This window comes from Anarrhichthys ocellatus, unplaced genomic scaffold (assembly GCF_004355925.1).
Source record: "Anarrhichthys ocellatus isolate YVR2014 unplaced genomic scaffold, GSC_Weel_1.0 scaffold23, whole genome shotgun sequence".
Taxonomy (NCBI): Eukaryota; Metazoa; Chordata; class Actinopteri; order Perciformes; family Anarhichadidae; genus Anarrhichthys; species Anarrhichthys ocellatus.
In genome coordinates this window covers 2,369,360-2,389,956 of record NW_022280053.1, presented here as the reverse complement: position 1 = coordinate 2,389,956, position 20,597 = coordinate 2,369,360, and the positions used below count along the sequence as shown (strand labels likewise).

Sequence of the window (20,597 nt, the reverse complement as noted above, 5' to 3'; positions counted from 1 at the left end):
GCTCATGTTGAGTTGCTCAATCAATGCAATAAATCAATAGGGAAAGATAGTACTGTTTGTAGCGGAGGTCTATGTAAGCACTCAGACTTTGATTTCCCAAACATTGAGGTTCTGCTGACAGATAGTACTTATTATTATAGTAGCTCTTACATCTTCTTTGATTTATTCCTGTGTGCACTTCCCTTTGGTTTTGGAAAGTGCCCGGGGTGCCCCATCATCATTAATAAATGTCCCCATTGAAACAGTTTCGGCACGGAAAACAGCTGGTACTAATCACTTTGTCAGACTGTGTGCAACTGTTCTAAAATGACTGTCCTTGAAAGATAATTACATAGGTTATCTTCCACCTATAGCAATACTTACGACATACATTTATATGCATGTATATTCACTCAGTGACTCATTTTGCACTAAATCATAAACACCTGCCTGTTGGGTTTGGATAAATAGTGGAGAGGCTCTCCTTTGCATAACTTCTGTATAATAATGTACTATATTGCAGGCTTTCCACTTACCGGTGTGCAGTACATGCTGAAACAGCTCTGAGAGACTGGCTCAGACATCAGACATGTGGACTTGTTGTCCTCCACTGTACAGCAAATAGATGTTGAGTTGTGGAGACATGTCCTCTTATCCTGCTCTGCTTTTTTCAGTTAGTGTCCCTGAGGCGTCTGAGGTCCTTCAGTTCACTACATACTGAGGAGCTAAATACGCTCTAAATTGACCTTATCTTCCCCACATCCTTCTGACATGTTTCATGTTCTAGATATTCTTCTTTGTTTTAGATCTTTTGATTTGTTATAAGTTACATTTATCTTATTAATTTGGTCTCTTTTTTTTCTTCATTTTCCTTTGCATTAAAAGCAGTAGTGGAGTCTCAGCACGGCTGCCCTGTAACATGGTCCTGGGTTCAATATAGCGCTGAGTGTTACATGTCCCTAGTGTAATGCCGCCAGCAGTGCTAAAATATTCAGACAGTTTCCAGACATGGATGACTAAGTGCATGGCACAAAATTTAACCGGCAGTGTCAGGCAAAAACCTTTACAGAACAGTGTCAAAACACTCACACACAGCTACTCTATCTTTGCTTTGCTACATCACTTACTGCACCAGCCTCAGCTAATGCGTTAAACTAATGGTAATGGTAAACTATGGTAAGCTCATGGTAAACTTTGGTCTGCTAAACATCAGAAAGTTAGCATTGGTATTGCGAGCATGTTAGCATGCTGGCATTAGCTATTCGCTCAAAGAACCGCTGTCCACTCAGACAGCCGACAGCGTGGCCGGCTCTTGGTCTTGTTCATATGAGTAGAATTGTAAAGGCGTAACTTCTTTGGGCATGTTAATAGCCAAATTATTTTTTATAAAGTCATTATTCACTTCTAAGCAAGATACTTCGATATGTGATATTTTCAAATGTGGTACTGTTTATGATGAGAAGAAGAAGAAGCTGTTTTTAAAAAGCAATGGAGCAATTTTCATTTCAACATCACAGTCTGATTATAACATTATAAGAAATAACACTGCCTTTGTAATACACGATAACATAACTGGACTCTATAAAGAGGTTGGAAAAAAACAAAAACACAAATTCTTTTTTTTCACACCAGATTTTATTGGGGTTGTTTTAAATGTTTGTTCTTTAGTAGTGGTTCCTCTTACATCAGTTTCGCCATATGGGGAGAGGAAATATTGCACACATACATCAGAAAGCACTAAGGAATACTTTCACTTGAAACTAATTGCTATACGTTACATATGAGTTGGGGTAAGGGGCAGAGAAGATGCAAGATCACAAGACAAGTATACCACACAGCTGCAGACAAACATTATTAAAGTTCTCCCGAGAGAAAGATAAGGAGAAAAAGGCATAGATAAATAGAGAGAAAGAGAAAGAGAGGAAGTATGGAGAAAGAAGAAATGCCAGTTCAAGAGAATTGTCAGTTCAGAGATTGTGTGTTGTTGGTTTGAGTTCCCCTGCAGGACATCTGATTATAAGTATCATGAACACCGGACATCATTTCAGAAATATCTGGTGAGCTTGATGAGTTGATAGAATAGCCCAAAGTACCAAAGTCTGTCATCATCGAATTGTGATTTGTTAATGTTTCTCCAGAAGGTGGCCTGTCAAAGTTGATCTGTGGCATCTGTGCTGTTTGTTGGGTTTGTGTTGTGTATGTGTTTAAAGTGTTTTTGTTTTACATACTTTCATCAAAAACACACAAGTCACTCACTCTCACCTCCGTGTGCTGCCTCTCTCAAGACTGCGCCTCTACCGGAAGCTTTTACCTTTTCATCCCGACTAAAGAGGAGAAACTCTTCTGTCACAAGAAACTTTCAGCCTTCAACCTTCTGTACCGCACCCAAAGTCAAGTGTTATATTGATACAGTGCACGTTTGTAAGCCATTTGAGTTACTGTAGTGTACAATGTCATGACACAACTTGCAAAAATCCTAAAATGCTCCTTACATTAATGTATTTAGCCTAGCCCTGTTGTTCTTAATGCAAGTCTGAGCAAAATCCCCATAAAAAAAGAGAAAAAAAACATTAACACATCATGCATGTCTTCCAACCACTCCATCGGCCACAAAGCTATTTATAATTATAGTACAATGCTTTAGAAAAACAAGACATTTTAAGGTTTATGAAAATATCCTGCCTCACCAGCTCTACAATGGGAAAGGCTAGCACTCTCATAGCTCAATGATTACATTAAAAACAGGTATAAGAAATAAGATCTGATCTTCTCTCTTTTAAATAACCATAACTGAATAACTGAAATAAAACAGACATTTTGAAATAAAAGGCGATCCTCTAAAAAGCATTGTGACAAAAGGCAAGGGAGCGCATTCTGAAGCAACTTCCTGTTGCGCAGTGCAAAAGGCTATCTGGACAATCAAGCACAATAAATTAACATTTAACATAATAAATTAGTATTCATACATAAGCAGCAACATAAACATCCATTTTAAATCAAATGAAACCCAGCCGACTTAAAAGCATAATGTTTCACAACAGGGGCACTTTGTCTCGCCCGTGATGAATATGAAGTCAGACATCATATTAATGCTAATCAGTGTTGAGTGTCCTTTCAAGTTATTTCATATCCACCATCATTCAACTATGTAACCATATAACAGTCCTTTTTGGGATTGACCACTAGTGTGTAGAGTTACCTGCCCACTCTTCTGCTAGTTGCACCAGTTCTTATACATTCACTTTGACCCTCTCCCTAAGGCAATAACAGAAAACGTGTTTTATACTTTGGTGTGGATAACAGCCGTTATTCAAGAATATATCATATGCGGGGGTGTTTTGTTCACTGACAGCAGTTAAATTGATTAAACCCTCTCATGTATTCAGATCTGGGGAATCAGACGAAACTCAATACTTCATCAACATCGTCATTATTTGAACTGTAAGAGTTAGCTTAATTGACAATCATGACTTGGCCGTGCTTCTTTTGGATTCTAATTTCCACCCAGCATGATACATTTAAACCTAAAACTTTACAGTGCGGAGGAAACATTGTCCTTTAGATGGAGCCCCTCAAAGCTAATTTGTATTCGTCTTAGTCCTCATTGGAGATATTATCTTTTTCATGGTTTGGTACACAAGAAAGAGCATTTTAGAATATAAGTGTTAAGTTATTGTGTTGTTTAAGTGTCTGCTTATGCTTTATGCTACATGGATTTGTTTTCTTCCTTAAATAATCATTATCAGTCACTAGGCCCGCTGTTTTCTTGCTGAACAGGCCTACATCTCTATCTTACAAGCGGGGAAAGACTCATCCTGCATGACAACAGTGCTGCTGCTGGCCAGGACCATGATGTTGAGCTCCTGCTGCTTGTCGTGGGTCTCCTGGTACCACTCCCTCATCACATCAGTGTCATGGGTTGGAATCAGAGTGACCTGACACAGAGAGGAGGGAGGTTTCTAAGCTCAAGCAGTCAGAGAATTCAATAATCATCCTTTACTGTACAACCAAAAGTTTTCTTTGTCTTTCTGTCTCCCCCACCCATTTGACATTTACCCCTGCTTATATACAACATTCTAATCCAAATGCAAATGTGATAAACAGAGGACCAAAGAGAAAGTCATATATCAATAATAAATCATTTAAAAATGTGTTTATAACTAACAAATCTATTATATTTTGTATTTATACCTTCAAACCCTTCTGGCACAGTTAAATTGGGGCGAGGGCATTAACAAATAGGAATTAAAAAATCTCAAATTGAGGCTCAAAATTTGAATGTCAAATAAAGCAAAAATAAACAGCATTCCAGTTAGTTTTACAGTATCATATCAATCATATAAATACTCACCTGCATATTGTTTCCCCACTGGGCCTTTCCTTCAAGTAAAGCATCAAGGACAGCCCTACTGGGCTCCTGAGCTGTTGGATCATTGCCACTGACCACATAGTAAGAAGAGCGCACCCGCTTAAAGAACTCGGCATCCGCATTCTTGGCATTGCAGTGATTAGGGATGTAAACCAAATCCATGTACATAGGAGGACAGTTGGGCAGAGATACCCCACCTGGTACCTTTCCACTGCCAGTACCTGAAAGGGCAAAAAATAAAGTACTCTCTTTGGTAAGATCATTAATAAATATGAGCAAATTATGTGAAGTAGTAAAGTGATTTAAATGATGACAATAAGTAGGTAATATTCACCTGATGAAGCACTTTTTACACCTCTGGATGCAGAGGTATTGGTTGCATTCTTTGCATCTTTCCCTTCTCCGACATTCTTCTTTGGAGACAAAGTCTTTGTGTCCTTTACCTTTGATAGAGCAGTCTTCCTAGCTGGCGAGGAAGACTTTTTCAAGAGCTTTTTCTTCTTGGGCTTTTCTCCTCCTTCGGTATTAGCATTGTGGAGGTTTTCTTCTGCATTAAGGGCCTCTGGGTCCACCATGCAGACATCATGGTGGCCTGAAGATGGAGCGGAGTCCCTGAGTGTCACAGGAGGAGGATCGGCATGCCTGTAGGTCAGTGTTCTGTCAGTAGGCAGAGTCTCAGAGTCGTCTTCAGAGTCGATGTTGGCATCTGCTGTAATGGAGGGGCACTCCTCTGTCCCTGGTGGGACGTCTGAATCCGTCTGGGAGGGGGCAGATTCACTGATGGATGTGGGCGGGGTCTCCTCACACTGCTTGGTGGAAAGCTTACCACCTGGAGGTGGGGGCCCTCCTCCTGACTTGACCAGAGGCTTCTCCTCATCCGTGGCATTCTCTTCATTGATGAAGTATTCTAGAGGGTTAGGGTTGATGAAAGACGGGGACAGTTCTGTCTTGGGGTGGAGATACTCACATGAAGTGACTAGACAGAGGTCGACGTCTGTCTTAGATGGAGCAGAGGGAGTCTTCTTAGTGGAAAAGTCTGGGTCCCTGGAGCCACAGGCAGAATTGTAATGACAAGGATCAGAGGAGAGAGGTAGATAAGATGGAAAGGGAACTTTGGGGCTCACAGGGGATTTTGCCTCAAGTGTAGAATCCTCACATTTAAAGGGATTAGTCTCCTTTGCCGGGGAAAAGGTCTCTTCTTTTGTAAAGGTAAAAGACGATGAAGGAGAAGCAGCTTTGGGAGGTGAGGGTGACTTGTCGTATTTCTGTTGCATGTCAGATTTATTAGTAATGCTCTCCACAGATGGTGAAATTGGGCTAGTTTTTTCTTTAGCCGGGGACCCTCCTAGCACTGGGGATGGCTCATTGGAGTAGGGAGAGTGGGTGAGAGAGGATGCCTTTGGGGTGACCGGAGACTTCTGGTCAGCCACGGCATGTAGCATCTCTGTCATCTGGCATGGGGTTGTAACAGAGGGAGTTGACTGAGATGCATCTGATGGAGTTGCAGAAGTGGCAAGCGCTGAATCGCTCTCATCAAAAAGAAAAGGCTTTTCCACTGTAGAACTATGGTCTCCAGATTGTTTTCCATTTGCTCCATCTGAGGGGCTATAGTCAACCTCAGTCGGGCCATTCTCTGTAGCATGTGAACTGCCTCCCACAGATAGATGCTCTGGAGATTGCTTACTAAAGTCCAGGGCGAAGGAGTGGTCAGGGGACTCTTGGCCAAACTCGATCGACATGGTGGAGTGCTCTGGGGATTTTGTGTCCTGTGTTTTGCTTTTCGTCTTTGGTGAGATGTCTGGGGAGATAGACATGGGCCTCGGGCTATCTTCCTTTGATGGCGATCCCTCAGCTTCCTGGAAGGTGGTTGGGGTCTGAACCACAGACACAGAAAAAGAGTCATCTACCTCTGTTGAGTGAGGAGAGCCTACCTCAGCATGAAGGGAGGGAGAGTCAGTGGTGGGTTCTAGCAAGGAGCAGGTGGCCAGAGAGGCGGTGGATGCTGAAGCTAAATGAGAAAATGTATCTTCTGCTACCACCTCCTCCAGAGGGGTTCCTGACTTGTCTGATGTGGTACCCTCTGAAATGGACATTTTACTCTCTTCTTTGAATGCTGTAAAAACATTAGTGTCTGATTCCTGTTTGGTCATTGGTGCTGAGGACAAGACTGAATCTCCATTTTTCTTCTGATCTTCATTGAAGAGTGACTTTTCCATCTTCGTTGGGGAATCGGGTGCAGTTGAAGGTGAGCACTTTGGAGAGGACGCTATCCTCTCTACAGGGGATGAACTTTCTCGTTCTGGCTCATTAGGCTCTGGAGTATCTCTATTGGAGGACTCCTCTTTATCACTTGTTACCTCCACAATTGTTGGACCCTGTGCTTCGTCTTCTGACACAGGTGGTAGAGCTCCTGCTCTTTCATCTACTGGCGACTGATAGTAAGGTGTGTGACCAGAGGACTGAGGCGAGTTAGCTCCCTCCAATGTCTTGTCATCGGGGCTGATGGAGGGATTAGCTGTCTCTCTGGCGCACCCTGCAAGTGTGGTGGACAGTTCTATTGGAACAGCAAACAGTGATGGAGAATCAAACTTGTCCTTGCGGTCCACTGAAGGAGAACGCACAACAGGTGATGTTGTGGAAGTTGAACTGAGTCTAACAGTGTCTGTGCCTGTGTCATGATTCTCACATGACTCTTGAGCTGTGGCAAACCCTTCAGCTTTCCCTGCATAGGGAAACCCCTGACAGAATTTATCTTCTTCTAGTAATGAAGGAGGAGATATCGTGGAAGCAGAGTGGTTGTAGTCCTGGCCTTCTGTGGCATCACTCTGCGAGTGATCTGTCCCTTGCATATCCTGAAGTGGAGACAGCTTCTTCCTGTCAAACTCTCCAGATGCTGATGTCACAAACCTGCCCACGTCCTGTGAAGGAGACTCATCATTGGTGTTTTCGTCACTCATAATGTCCCTAGGAGTCAACATCTCATCCATGGGAGTAGGCACACTGGAGATCTCAAGGGTGGACTGAGTGTGGCCAGAGGTGACAGTGTAATCCTCAAGGGGTTCATCTCTGTTCTCATAATCCGAGGCTGTTGAGCTCTCAAAGCCAACAGGAATCATTTCGTCATGGATAGATGCAGCTGGAGAAACAGGTGAAGACACTATTGGTGAGGCTGATACAAACAGATTATGTTTGTCATTTTCTCCCACACTTACATTCTGACCTTCCATATCTTTATTAGTTACATCATCGTTGTCTTCAACACTAGCTCTTGGTTTGTCGTCCTGGTGTTCATCTTCACTAGGAATAAGCTTTTCTTTATCTGGTTCCACCCTCTGTGGTTCATAAACTTCTTCTATCTCTCCCTTATCTTCATAATCTCCTCCCTCAGATGTCTCCTCCATGACAGTACCTTCATCTTCAAACTTCTCACTTACACTGCCGTTGAATTTTCCTTTAAGAACTTGTTCTTCTGGAGTCTCTCCAGTGTCTCCTTCAACCTCTGTTGTGGTTATACCCTCATCCACAGACTCTAATGCCTCAGGTGACTCTTTGGTTTGTATTATGTCTTCACTGTGGATCATCACAGCCTCTTCTTCCTTAATTTGTGGCACAGTTGCGTCATCCTCCACCACATCTTCAGCTCTAAGCTCCTCAAAGTCCTTAGTGAGGTCTTCTGGTGTGGACATCTGAGATCTTACTGCTTCTACATCCTCTGCAATAGCAGCTGCACTTGATGCAAGCTTGCCACTGTCCACCTTTGTCTCCTTCTTTGTCACCTTTGGCTTTCCTTTCTCTTTTAACTTGGATGGGATTCCTGCATCTTTCTTTGAAGCATTTTCTTTTTTCAGGGGCTTTGGTTTTGGTGCTAGACTCTTTTCTTCACCCACAGCGGATGTCTTCTTTATGTCTTTAAAGGGCCTTTTGACATCTTTCTTTTGCTCTTTCTTTTCTTCCTTCTTCTCCTTCATAGGTGAGTCTCTTCTGATATCCTTTTTTATAACTTTCTTTGCCTCCTCTCTTTTTACTTTTTCATCCTTTTTAACACTGTGTTTGGGTGTATCATCTTTCTTTGCGACTTCTTTTTTAACCTCCTTTTTCTTTTCCACAGACACTTTGGCCTCCTTTTTGGGTTTTATGTCAGGCTTCTTTTTTTCTGGAGTTTCATTTTGAGCTGTTTGCTCTGCCTTTGCTTTTGATTCTTTCTCGGGTGCCTTTGCCTTCTCCTTTTTCAGAGGGGCCTTTTCTTTTTTCTCAGTCTTCTGTGTTTTTTCATGAGACGATTCCGCATCTGCCTTTGCCTTTTCTTCCTCCTTTGAATCCTTTCTGATGCTTTTGCTTGGTGATGGCTTTGGGGTAGTCTTCAGGCTCTCTTTGCTGTCTGTTCTTTGTTTCATCTTAGCTTGCTTAAGTGTTGGTGTAGCCGGCATATTAGAAGACATCACTTTCTGAGTGACAACTGGCTGTTTCAAGAAGTCCAAGTGCTTTAGCTTTTCTAAACCTTCAAAGATGTGATGCTGGGTGGCATTTCCAGGAAAGAGAACACGCACAACCTTATCTGAGGGATTTGCAGGGTGCCACACAATGAGTGAAGAGATAGAAGTCAAGTAAGAGACGGGGAACTCAGATTCTTTTCCGTTTGGCAGCAGAATGGAGGTTGTGTCTTTTTCACTTCCTGTCCACTGCTTCATAAAGTGCTGCATCTCCTTGCTGTTCCTTGATGGATTGAGCACATACATCTCAAGCTTCCCAACGCCCATTTTTTGAAAAAGTATGAGTGGTTCAATTGTGTTTCCAACAGGCCTTTGCAAAGACTCTAACCTCAAATTTAGCTTTGTGAGGAACTGCTGAGTGAAAGCTGCCTCCTCAACATTCCTCCGCACTCTGTAATTAGGTTCTGGGTTATCCAGGTTTTCAGGAAGATTCACAAACACAATGCCAATATCTGGAGAAATCATGTTCTTCACCCAGTCACTGTTAGCTGTCGAGCCCTGTGACTGTTCCTCCTCAAGTTCTGCAACCTTCCTCTGCAGCATGCTATTGATGCCTGGCAGGTTGTCGTCACCAATGTGGGTCATGAGGATGGAGTCCACGCGGTCCAGATGTCTCACCAGCTTCCAGAAGCATGACTTCCTGTCCGAGCCACCATTAATGAGCATGTTGAAGCCGTTGACAGCAAAGAGAGCAGAGTCACCGCTACCAGCAGGGAAAATGTAACAGCATGGTTTGGAAAGTTTCAGGAATCCACCTGATGTCGGTGGTTCTAACATGTCAAAAGGAGATGGGATCTCTACTGATTCAGATAAATACTCTGTGAACTCCGAGAGGCCCTCCATTTCAGGGAGTATGGTAGTGGAGTTTAGTTTCATGTAAATGAAGTCCTGCAGGTTATGTTTGTCCAAGTTGGAGTTTTTCCATTCGCCTTGTTCAGGGCAGGACAGTGTGAGGTTGGCTTTGTTTCCCGGGTTAATGGTGCTGAGCAATTCACCAATCTGTGCATGAGAAAAATTAGGTGGCTTCAATTTTTAATTTGTCAGAGTCCGTAATAAAACGAGTGATTTGCAATCACAGATTTAGTGTATATTTGTTTATGTATATACAGTATCTGTATGGTATGTATGTCAAGTTTTAAGACTATTATTCAATGCAAGAGTGAGAGCTTTTCTGGAAAGCAACCACCATGCATTTATTGAAATGGTGTTACTGACAAACATTTAAAGAAAAATTATTCTATAAAAAGACGGGGGAAGCCTTTCACTATTGTAAATAATAAAATTGCCAAAACTTGTGTATGAACATGCGGAAAACTATCATATTACAGTATCATAGATCACATTTTGGTGCGTAAAATAGAAATCATCATGCCAGCTCACCTCTTGGTCGGTAAATATGTCTATGAAGTTGGAGAAAGAGAATGATCCAGACTGAAGAATCAGCTCCCCACTGTTTTCAGAGCATTGCCCCGAGAGAACCAGAAGCTTGTGTCTGGAAGTGTCGGAGATCATCAAACGAGCCTAGAAATTTAAAGAAGAAAAAGTCATGATAGTGCACCACTGACTTTGGTTGAAAGTAATGGACAAGTGAAAGAAACACTGATTAAAAACAGTAAAGAAATATTTAATTTATTGCAAATGCTTAAGAAAGACAAAGAGTATATAAAAATCAAATTGCTAGATACAGATACAGGAAATACAAAGCCTTGCTGCTGCAGCAATCAGCTTGAAGATTTAGTGCATTTGAAATATCACCAGTTTCCTGTCACTCTAATCCATTAGCTAATTAGCTGACTTGTTTCTTTTCGTCCGTCTATCTCTTGCCTCTTCCCCTCTTTCTGTTGGTCTTTTTTTTCCTTCTACTTCAACAACATCAGCTGTTGGCGGCTGGCCAGGTCAAATCTGCTGTGCTGTGAGATATTATTAATGCACAGTATGACTGCAGACATGGTTGAGGGGCGGAGGCAACGCTGAAAAGGAGCACAGATGACACAAGAGAAAATCTTGTGTCGTGTCATCTGTACTCCTGACCCTGCTGTGTCTTTCTTGTTATCAAAATGTAGCAAAAGCCTAAATGCAATGACAAATTGTAAAGGCTGCACTTGTTATTCTAGCAGTAAATAAGGCATTAGTCCTGTCCTTTGAGATCCTAATTGCTTTTTCATTTCAACGAACAGCAGTTCCTATTAAGAGGGTAGATAGTTGGCCACGGTTGAAGAATAATCCTTTTCTAGCTGTAATTGCTTTGTAAATGTGCATTTATTTAATGTATTTGTGAATCATCCCTTCTTGATAGGAGGATGGGAGATGAAATGCAAAGTTACAGAATAAGGAAGAGGTTATAATAATTTAACAAATATAGCTAATTTTACCTCAGTACTGACTGCGTCATCTGAAGGGTTGATGAGCACCACCGTCTCCAGGACATTACTTTTATGGTGAAGAATCCTCTGCCCTGCAAAACAAAATGGAAAATAGTTATAGAAGAAAAATAGCACAAAAAAGGTTTTCAATTTACTATCACATAAGAAGAAAACCAGCAAATATTGACATTTATCAAGTTAGAACGAAATCAATTGATTTTGAATTAATGTATTAATCAACTAATGATCAACTAGTAATCGGCTCTACTTGACTTAGAGACAAAACACAATGATTACTTGTTAAGACTCAATCATTGTTTGTTTTCTCTGTATAATGGGGACTAAATATGGTTCAGTCTGCCACACTTTGCCATAAGTAGCAGTTTCCCCTCATTAGACAGAAGTGTTACACAGAAAATGAACAGTCGGGTGTGACAGGCTCATAATCAATCATCTTAGGTTTTGGATGATTGATTGTGATGATGACTTTGGTCCATGTGTATTTGGGGGTGTATCCTTTGGTCCTGCTGACATCTTCATCATTATTCATCTTAACACAGCAGGCTTCACTCACTCAATCGGTCTTTGTTTCTTCTCCTGGTTGTCTCATTTCTTTTTGAATATTTGGATCAATGAATTCCCCTACAGCCAACTGACAAAAGATTGGTTTTATTTGATCAATTTAGATCAACTTCTACTCGTAAAAATGAAAGGAAATGCTGCCGCTAACATGTAACAATATGTTCCCTGTTACCTTCAGAGGTCAGTGAGGTGTTGCTTGAATATAAGCTTAAAATTGAGAGGATAGAGTGTGCCTCGTCTCCAGGGATGTGATCCTGCAGCAGCTATCTGGCTCCTGGGGGCGATTCTTCCATTTATATTTCATATAGCAGATCCTCATTATGGAGCATATAGCCATTAACCCTCCCAGAGGGCTGTCACTCCATATGGAAAAAGTCTTTCATTCAACGAATGAAAGATGCTTGAAATAATGAGTATTTCACCACTTGCCAACCCTTTCAGCAGTTCTGGTATTGCACTCCATTTGTTTAATGGAGTTAGTTCCCCGGAGGGAATACTATTCCTAGTGTGCCTTTGATTTTGAGTTTTCATAAAAATCATGGAAGATGCTTAAATGACAAAGACAACATCACCTTTTTCTGCTTTCTTTGGGAGAGGGGAGTGGGGTCTTTTGCTATTCTCTTCTGCAAGTTTTGCATTCAAATGTATTGGTTCATCATTGGTTCTTTTCAAATGAATAACAATGTCATTGTTTTATCAAATGTAATTAATATCAGTAAACTAGTATAAGACAGAAATATCAAAATCTAAAAGCAATTTTTCCGATAAAAAATACTTTTGAGATAAATGACGGTTATGATAGTATACATTTACTGTTGAATGGATTGCTATAACATTTAGAACACACGTTCATGGTTCCCAGAGGATGACTCCAAAGTTTGAAGCAGAGATTTGCGTCAGTCTAATACAGCCATCATCACAATCCCAGTTGACTCTGCCAGCTTCGCTCAGCTTTGTTCTGAAGAGACAGCAGTCTTAAACTGATGACCGAAGAACAAGTGACTTAGGAAACAGTTTTCCGTGGTGTGTGAAATGAGAGAACAATCAATCATGGACGTCTATCGCTCATCCTGTCATGCTACGATACACAAGCCATTGCCAATGTAATAGGAAAGCATCTTTCTTTGTTTGTCACACTGTGGGTTACGCCCAGCTCACTGGAATTTTATGTTATGAAACAGAAAATACATTAGTCTGTTTAGAGCACAAGGGAGCCACCAGCACCGCCATCACCGAGCTGCCAAATTGCCGGGTGTCTAGGCCAACTCGTCAAAAAATGACACATTGTGCACTGGGGCTTGCTTGACCCTGACAATTACCTTGATCGATGTAAAAATCCTCAATGCCCAGTGCGTCTCTGTCTCAGCGGGAAGCGAGGTAACGTGACACGCATCACTGAGCATTCTCCTTCTGGCTGAATAGAAAGTGCAAGACTGGTGTAGCCTGCCTGCCACAGACTGAACCAGACAGGGGAACATCAATGTGGATGGCACCTCACCAAAAATAGATCAGTGGAAAGAATAAATTCAGTATCTCCTTTTTTTTGCATCAAAGAAAGACCTCACACATAAGGATTGTAAATGTATCTCCTCAGATGGCTGCTATGTGTCAGCACCTTTCTCCTTCCTGTCATTTCCTTTTCCACCGCAACAGAGTAATTGACTTTCAGCAGCGAAGACGGGGGCCCCTTGAGCACAGTTTTCAATGTCACTTGTTCCCGTGCCCCCACACAACTGGACTATAAAGGGAACTGGTATATGTAATATGTCTGGGCATGGAGCTAATGGCATTGCCGCTGCTGTTGAATTGACTCACAGAGCAGTCAATCACTTGTGCCGTAGTATTGATGCCTCTAAATAACATTCTGTTTCAAGCTCATTTACAGCCGCTATCTGTAGGAATTAGCTTGACAAGAAAAAATGTAATTATAATTACTACATTATTATGTCTTCCCCCCACCTATTTTCCAGTCTTCTCAATTCTTCCAGCTATGAATCTGCGGCTTGATAGGTACATGACGGATCAATCTATCTGCTGATTTACTTCTAGGGCCAATCAGGCTCAACGGTTTAATAAACATCGAAAGAACACAGGATGGTATTTGTGAAACATATCAGGAGGATCTTAATCTCAAACAAATTCATTGATGAAAGTCAACACAATTCTTAATTACTGTTACTGATCATAATAGTGGAATAAGTGGATTTGCGGTTTAAAGAGAGCCTTTTCAGGCTTCCTTGCTGTTTTCATTGAAGGCAGAGAGCGAGGAAATCTATGCGTAACCAGAACTATCATATATCCATCAGGGTGACACTGAGGGTCTCCTGTCTGGCCCCTTTTCTCCTGCCTTCCCGTCCTCTTCACTGTGGGGTTCAGGCTTCCTGTGCACTAACGCAGTGTGATGGATGGCATATAATCTGTCAAGCAGACAGATAATTGCATTCGTCCCTCTCCGCTCAATACCACCTGCTGGTTTGTGTTTTCCTGTAAGCACTGTGCCCGAAGCAATAAATGCACTACACTATAAACATAAAAAAACGTTTTTTCTTGCGAATATTAATAAATTATACCTCCATAAAGTTAGCTGCTCAGCTTCCTAATCAACCATCTTCATCCTGAAAAATGCACCTAATGTTTGGTTGAGCTCGACATTTTGAAACGTACGTTTGTTTGCCACGGCGAGAGTTGGATGAGAAGATTGATACCATACTCTTATATCTTTCCAGTAAATATACGGCTGCAGCCAGCAGCTTAGCTTAGCATAACGACTGTAAACAGGGAGAAACAGCTAGCCTGGCTCCGTCTAAAGGTAACAAGATCTGCCTATACCTATCCACCAGCAGCAGTAACTACTTCTTAATATAAAATATAAGGAAGTTACTGCTCCTGAACAGAAAATACTGTGGCACATGTTTCATTGTTTTTGTACAGACTAAACAAATAAGGATTAATGTGTCGATTGGTGGATTTTGTTACCTTTGGTCTTCATGCTATGCTAAGCTAAGCAGCTGACGGATATGAGAGTGGTACATTGATCTTCTCATCGAACTCTCAGAGAATAAAGCAAATAATCGATTATCCAAATGTCGAAGTATTACTTTCAAGCAGTTCATTTTGTGTTTCACACAGTGACACGGCAGTAATTGACAAGTTTAAATTCAAAGTATACTTCTATGAATGAAAAAAACCCAACATAATTATCTCCTTAATAAACTTGAAATCCCTGTGAATGTTTCTAGGAAGCCCCTCATAAAGCAGTTCATGTATTGAAAGTTCAAAAGACAATGGAAATCCTCCCTTTGAGAAATAGACTTGGCAAAAAGCCAAAGTCGTAGAATACAAGAGAACAATACGATTCCAGTTTTTCTGTTTATGCAGCGTTACATCTAATAGCCTTGGCTTTATTAATTCACAAATCAGAACAGCATTTCTGGCTCTGAGTCACTTCTATCTTCCTACCTCATCCCCCTCCTCCTTTTGTCCCTTGTTTGCTTCTCTCTGATCTTCTTCCCCTCCCTTCTTTATGTTCACGGACAGACACTTACCACTGGGGATTCACCACTAATTACTCCTGAATCAACTACACATCTAGAACTGCGTTGCAAGGCAACGGCACACATGAAGGAGGAAGGGTGGAGGATGGGAGAATGGTAAAAACAAGGTTGGATGAAAGTGATTGGGAGTCTTTTTGAATACTATATACATCTCCATGTTTCACCTCCCTCTCAAGTTATTGTATTTCACCTCTGTAAGCCCAATTCTGAGATTTGATATTACTGCATTAAAATAGATCACCTGATTTAGTCTGCAGCAGCAGTTGTTGGCTGGATCAATCTATTGTGAGGAATTGGTTATGTCCAATATGGAGCAAAGCCAAGCAGCGCCTTGAACTGCTGCTGACCGTCAAGGCCATACTGCCCACTGACAGACCACATCCTGCCACACTGGATCTGTTCCGTCTTTACAGAACCTCTCCCTCACCTTGCAAATGATATCAGCACCGTGCAGCAAAATGCTGAGAGGACATATCCAGGGACAGGTAATAAAACCCCTCGGCTTAGTGTAGTGCAAGGAAGTTGAAGCTGACTGTGCAGCGATAGTATGCAACAAAGTGTATTTACTAAAATACTAATGTACAGTTCTGAGGTAATTGTACCTCACTTGATTTCATTTTCTGTTACTTAAAATCATATCAACCAATTACAAAGAAAATGCTGCTCATGTATCATGCACCAGTGATAATAACCTATACAGTGTATATAACATATTCTACATACAGTGTATGTTTGGCTATTACAAGCAAGTACGCTAGATTCCAAAAATGATGTAACCAAAAAAAACAAAACCAGCCCAGTGTTGTTGACTCTTTTCAAATGAAAGCAGCTAGCGCAATAGCTCCAAAAGTCGCTAAATCTAGATAGAAAGTCGCAAAGCCGGCGACATTGACAGCCCTTCCCTTCATTGGGGAATTAAATGATTGGACGGGCTTTTTCCAGTCTTGCTACAGACACAGAAACTGGAAGTTTTTTCTTTGTTTTGGTCAGAAGATTTGATTTATTGATTGCTGTTGGGGTGTAAAAACATTTTTAACAAATATAACAAAAAATGTTTTTGAAGAAGATTACCAACCCTGGCTTTAACGCATAATCAGACTGATAATGTGACATTATAAGTGAAAAGGTCTTTAATCAGCATACCTCTGACATCTGCAGAGAAACGAGCTGAGTGTCTGGAGACAAACAGCTTGAGCTCCTGGTCCAGGTTGCAGTCGATAAGGTTGGTGTCCCATGAGCGGATCCCTGCAAGACAAACAGAAAAAGAATAAAAATAAAAATAAACAAGAAAATAACAAAGAGCAAGGAGAAGAAAAGACGCCAGCGAAGAAAAACGTATGTGAATCAATGCTCACAGCAGACAACACACTGAGAAACTTGGCAACAGGTCTAATAAATGTGCTAAGTTTCACCCACACCCACACATCTATTTCACTGATCCTGTGCCTCCAGTTTATTGGAAATATCCAAGAGGGAACATATATAGACTTGTTACTGGTTTGGCATGAGAAACAAAAATCTATAATAGGAAATATCCATGGCCATGTCTGTGTTGCGCCATTGGCCAGATGCACTGGTAATCTCCACTGAGCTGAGTCATGGTGGTGTCATCCTCTCTTCATAATCATGTAGAGTAGAGGCCTAATGTAGGCCTCTGTTACGTGATGACTTGCACTGGGAATGGAGACAAAAGGACTTTTTTGGGTGTTTATCTCTGAGCTTAGCTACACACTAAAGGTGAACAACAGAGTTTCTTTAACTCACAATATTATTTGTTGAAAGGGTATTACAAGAAACAGGAGATAAAGGGTGTGGCAAAAATATGAGAACATGAATAGCATGAGCAACAGCGATGAAGATGATACAATGTAGTTTTACAAGAATAAGGTCACATGTTAATACAAAATAAATGAGAATAATGTAGCCTGTAAATAAAATAAAATACATTTTCAAGAATAAAAGAACAGCCCTAAAAGTGCACAAAAAAAATACAACTCCATAGACTCGATCATCAGAGTCACAAGATTGTGTGATTCAACCAAACGCTCCAGAACAGCTAGTGAAGGACCTTGTGGGTTGATTTTTACAAGGGCAATAGCCAACTTTTGGTCTCAAGATCTGACACAGCAAGGGACAACATAATAATCTATTGAATTAACAAAACAGGGAATCAAACGGTGGATGCAACAGGTTCAAATCTAGTTACCCTAAAATCAGGTGAGACCCAGAAGGAAACACTTCCTCTTTCTTCTCTCCTCCTACAGTAACTGCGCCATATTCTCCTCTTCCCTTTCCTCTCTCACACAAACAGTGCACTCAGTCCAGAAAGGCAGACAACTACAGCAGCTGCGGCTTTTCTAAAACGCCCTGCTCACTTTGAAAATCGTTCCTTGTGGCTTTCCGTAGGGACTGCAGTGCGGACCGAGCCACGCCCACCTTCCGGTGAGGGATGAGAGAGCTGGATGATGATGGAGAGACGTTCCCACGGGATGCAAGGGGGGATAAATCTAATTCTACCCCGCTGTTTCAGCCAAGCAGTCATTTCAGCCTCAAAACACAGAGCGTGTTTATTCACTTTTGAAAGCGAAGCTCTCCGCCTCAACAACACAAGCAGAGAGAAAGCTGCTGCAATAAACCCTGTTGTCTCCTCCTGACTGCAAACTGATGCGTGGGACCCTCCTGAAACAAAAGCCTGGCGCACCTGAATAAAGCTCTGGCAAGGTGCTGCGGGAGAAGAAGAAAAAAAAAACCCGCAGATGCACATGGAGCCAAAGAAATGCGATACGCTGCATTGTTGACGCATAGTCCAGATTTAATGCTGAATCACTGGTGGCAGCTTTATTAGAGGAGCGGGCCCACGTGTGTGGATGACAACAATTGGGCCTACTGACATAAATGTGATAATCATACTGAACTAACACAGTGGGTGGGTGGCAAGGAAGGTACGGGTTGAAAGATGTGAGGGGACCATTGTCTTCAGTTTATGGTGATGTTACTGGGAGGGGCTGTTCAATATCCCCTTCTACAAACAACATCACCTCCAGCTCAAATAATAACCCGATAAATAAGGTTTTAGATATAGTTAATGACCCATCAATATGCTTAATTCGCTCAGGCGTAATGGATCGCGCGTAAATGCCGGTTAGAAACAGGTGCATCTGCAGCTGACATGACTTCTACAGCCATGAGAAGAACTTCTGCGCAAACATATCTGCTCAAGTTGTTATGAAGATGTAAAGTGGTGGCCTGCACCCATCAAAGCTCCATCTTACCTTTCTCTATGTCCGCAATGGCACACTTTAGGTGATCCTCCGTTATGATCTCACCGATAACCACCAGCAGATAGAATTTGCTGTCGTTGAAGTGCTGCGAGGGCCCGGAGGATGTCTGAGACGTCCCCGCATTGCTTTGAACGCCTAAAGTCTCCATTTCTGCGGATTGCACCAGGGTGGCCATCCTTTCGTCTGTCTCTCCCGTACACACGCGCGCGCAGGATCCCAACAGCAGCCTCCTCCCTTTATTCGCTACAGAGCACCGGAGTGGTCTCCAGACATGCAAGTGGAGCCTTGATAGGAGTGGCCCTAGCTTTTTATACCAGCAGACATTGTGTCATATTCGGTAACCGGGGAGAGAAGAGGGCGCCGGTTTTCCTTTTTTTTCCCGCACACTCACTCCACAGCTGATGTCATCCGCAACGAATCAAACGCCTCCGGAAGTCACGGAGATTTGATGCTTTGTGTTGAAGTCTTCATCAGTGCTAGACTCCTACTTATTACTCTTTACAGATACACGTTTGATGTGGTGTGGAGTAATTTTTAACCATTGCCCGTTCAAAATAAAATTAAAAGTGTTATAAAAAAAACACTTCAACCGAGAGCTCTCCTTTGAAAGAGTTAATTTAAAGATTCTTCAAAGGTTCATAGATTATATTAAAGACATGAAGGGGAGTAAAAGGGTTGTGAGACTGCTGATGCTAGAATACCATTTAAAAAGTCCCCTCATTTCATGGCAGTGTACAACTAAATTGCTCTAATTTCATTGCTGTGTGTTTGGTAATAAAGAGGATTCAAGCTCAGTTTTCTGTGGACATATTTTACAAAGGTGTTTCTCCTGTAAATATGACCCCAGAGGTTTATTATCGGTGTGCAACTGAATGCAGAGCATTGTGCAGTGTGATGATTGCTTTGTTATATTGGACACAAATGTTCAGAGGATAAGAGGTTTAGTCTAATTCTTGGTGATACTCTACTTTAATGCCACCGTTTTGAACATGCAGTGAATTTGTGCAACAAAAATAAAGTAATTATTAAAATGTTGCAGTAAAGACTAAAGAGTTCACACCATCCCCTTAAACCCCTAGGCCTATAGATAAACTAAAAAATAAAACAAATTTGATTTAAGTTGAAGAATAATCAAGATATAGCATCCCCACTGCAAATCACAATATTAGAAACTGACTGAGGCATTGTCCAAGCATGATATTTCTGTCTTTGTCTTTTCACTTAACCACATTATGCATGAAGTGTTTCTAACCCGACAGCATCCTTTATATGTAGAGATAAATGGCTTGATGTCTGATCACAACATCCATCTGTGATCTCACTCAGGTCGGTCCCTCGCAGTCGAACAGGGAGTTTCAAGAGATTCACTTGAAAAAAAAAAAAAAGTCTTTGATTGTGGAAAGCTTCCATCTCACAAAAACAAGTTCATATGAAAGAAATATTAAATCAGAGGGGGGTGAAAGAGGAACAACTACAAATGAACAGCAACTGAAAAGAACAGAGATCAAAGAATTCCGGTCCATCATATTTTATCAGAAAGGAAAAAGCGTGTGTGTGTGTGTGTTTGTGTGTGTAGACCTTAAATGCAGTTGGCAGTGAATGAAAAAGCTATTTTTATCTTATGATGTAAACATAAAAGATGTTTCCCAGGAGAATCATCGAAAGTAGCAGCTAAAATTAGGCCCTATGTGAAAGCAGACAGACTTCAGAACTGTAGCCGACTGATGCAAGAACGAAGGTCACAAATTTGAAAGAGACAGCTCAGGATGCAGATACAAAAGGATGCACACACACACACGCACACACACTTACGCAAACCCTGACTTTTCCCCCTGGCAAGCCTCATTGATGTGATTCGGTCTCGTGGATGGGGTCACTGCAGGTGTGTTATTGACTTTAATAAGGCTATCAGGAACAGTAGTCCACGAAGCAGTGTGTGAATATGTCAGGGCCTTTGTGGCCTGGCGGGCTGGGCTTTG

General features: G+C 41.6%; 1 protein-coding gene across 1 annotated transcript; it reads right to left on the bottom strand.

Annotated features, from left to right (window-relative positions):
- Positions 1-1,594: 1,594 nt before the first annotated feature.
- On the bottom strand, positions 1,595-19,007 carry map1b (microtubule-associated protein 1B). The gene is made up of 7 exons (XM_031860157.1): positions 18,610-19,007; positions 16,481-16,582; positions 11,211-11,293; positions 10,219-10,359; positions 4,683-9,837; positions 4,331-4,569; positions 1,595-3,914 (listed from the first exon to the last, which is right to left on the bottom strand). The coding sequence occupies exons 1-7, from the start codon at positions 18,791-18,793 to the stop codon at positions 3,759-3,761; spliced, it is 6,060 nt and encodes a 2,019-aa protein (XP_031716017.1). The 5' UTR covers positions 18,794-19,007; the 3' UTR covers positions 1,595-3,758.
- Positions 19,008-20,597: the final 1,590 nt, after the last annotated feature.

Bases quoted from the DNA above. Each gene is read 5' to 3' on its own strand.
- map1b (XM_031860157.1), bottom strand. From the start codon at position 18,793: ATGGCCACCCTGGTGCAATCCGCAGAAATGGAGACTTTAGGCGTTCAA. The intron at 9,838-10,218 runs GTGAGCTGGCAT...TCTCATGCACAG, and splicing joins ACATATTTACCGACCAAGAG to ATTGGTGAATTGCTCAGCAC. The intron at 3,915-4,330 runs GTGAGTATTTAT...TCTCTGTGTCAG, and splicing joins AGTGGGGAAACAATATGCAG to GTCACTCTGATTCCAACCCA.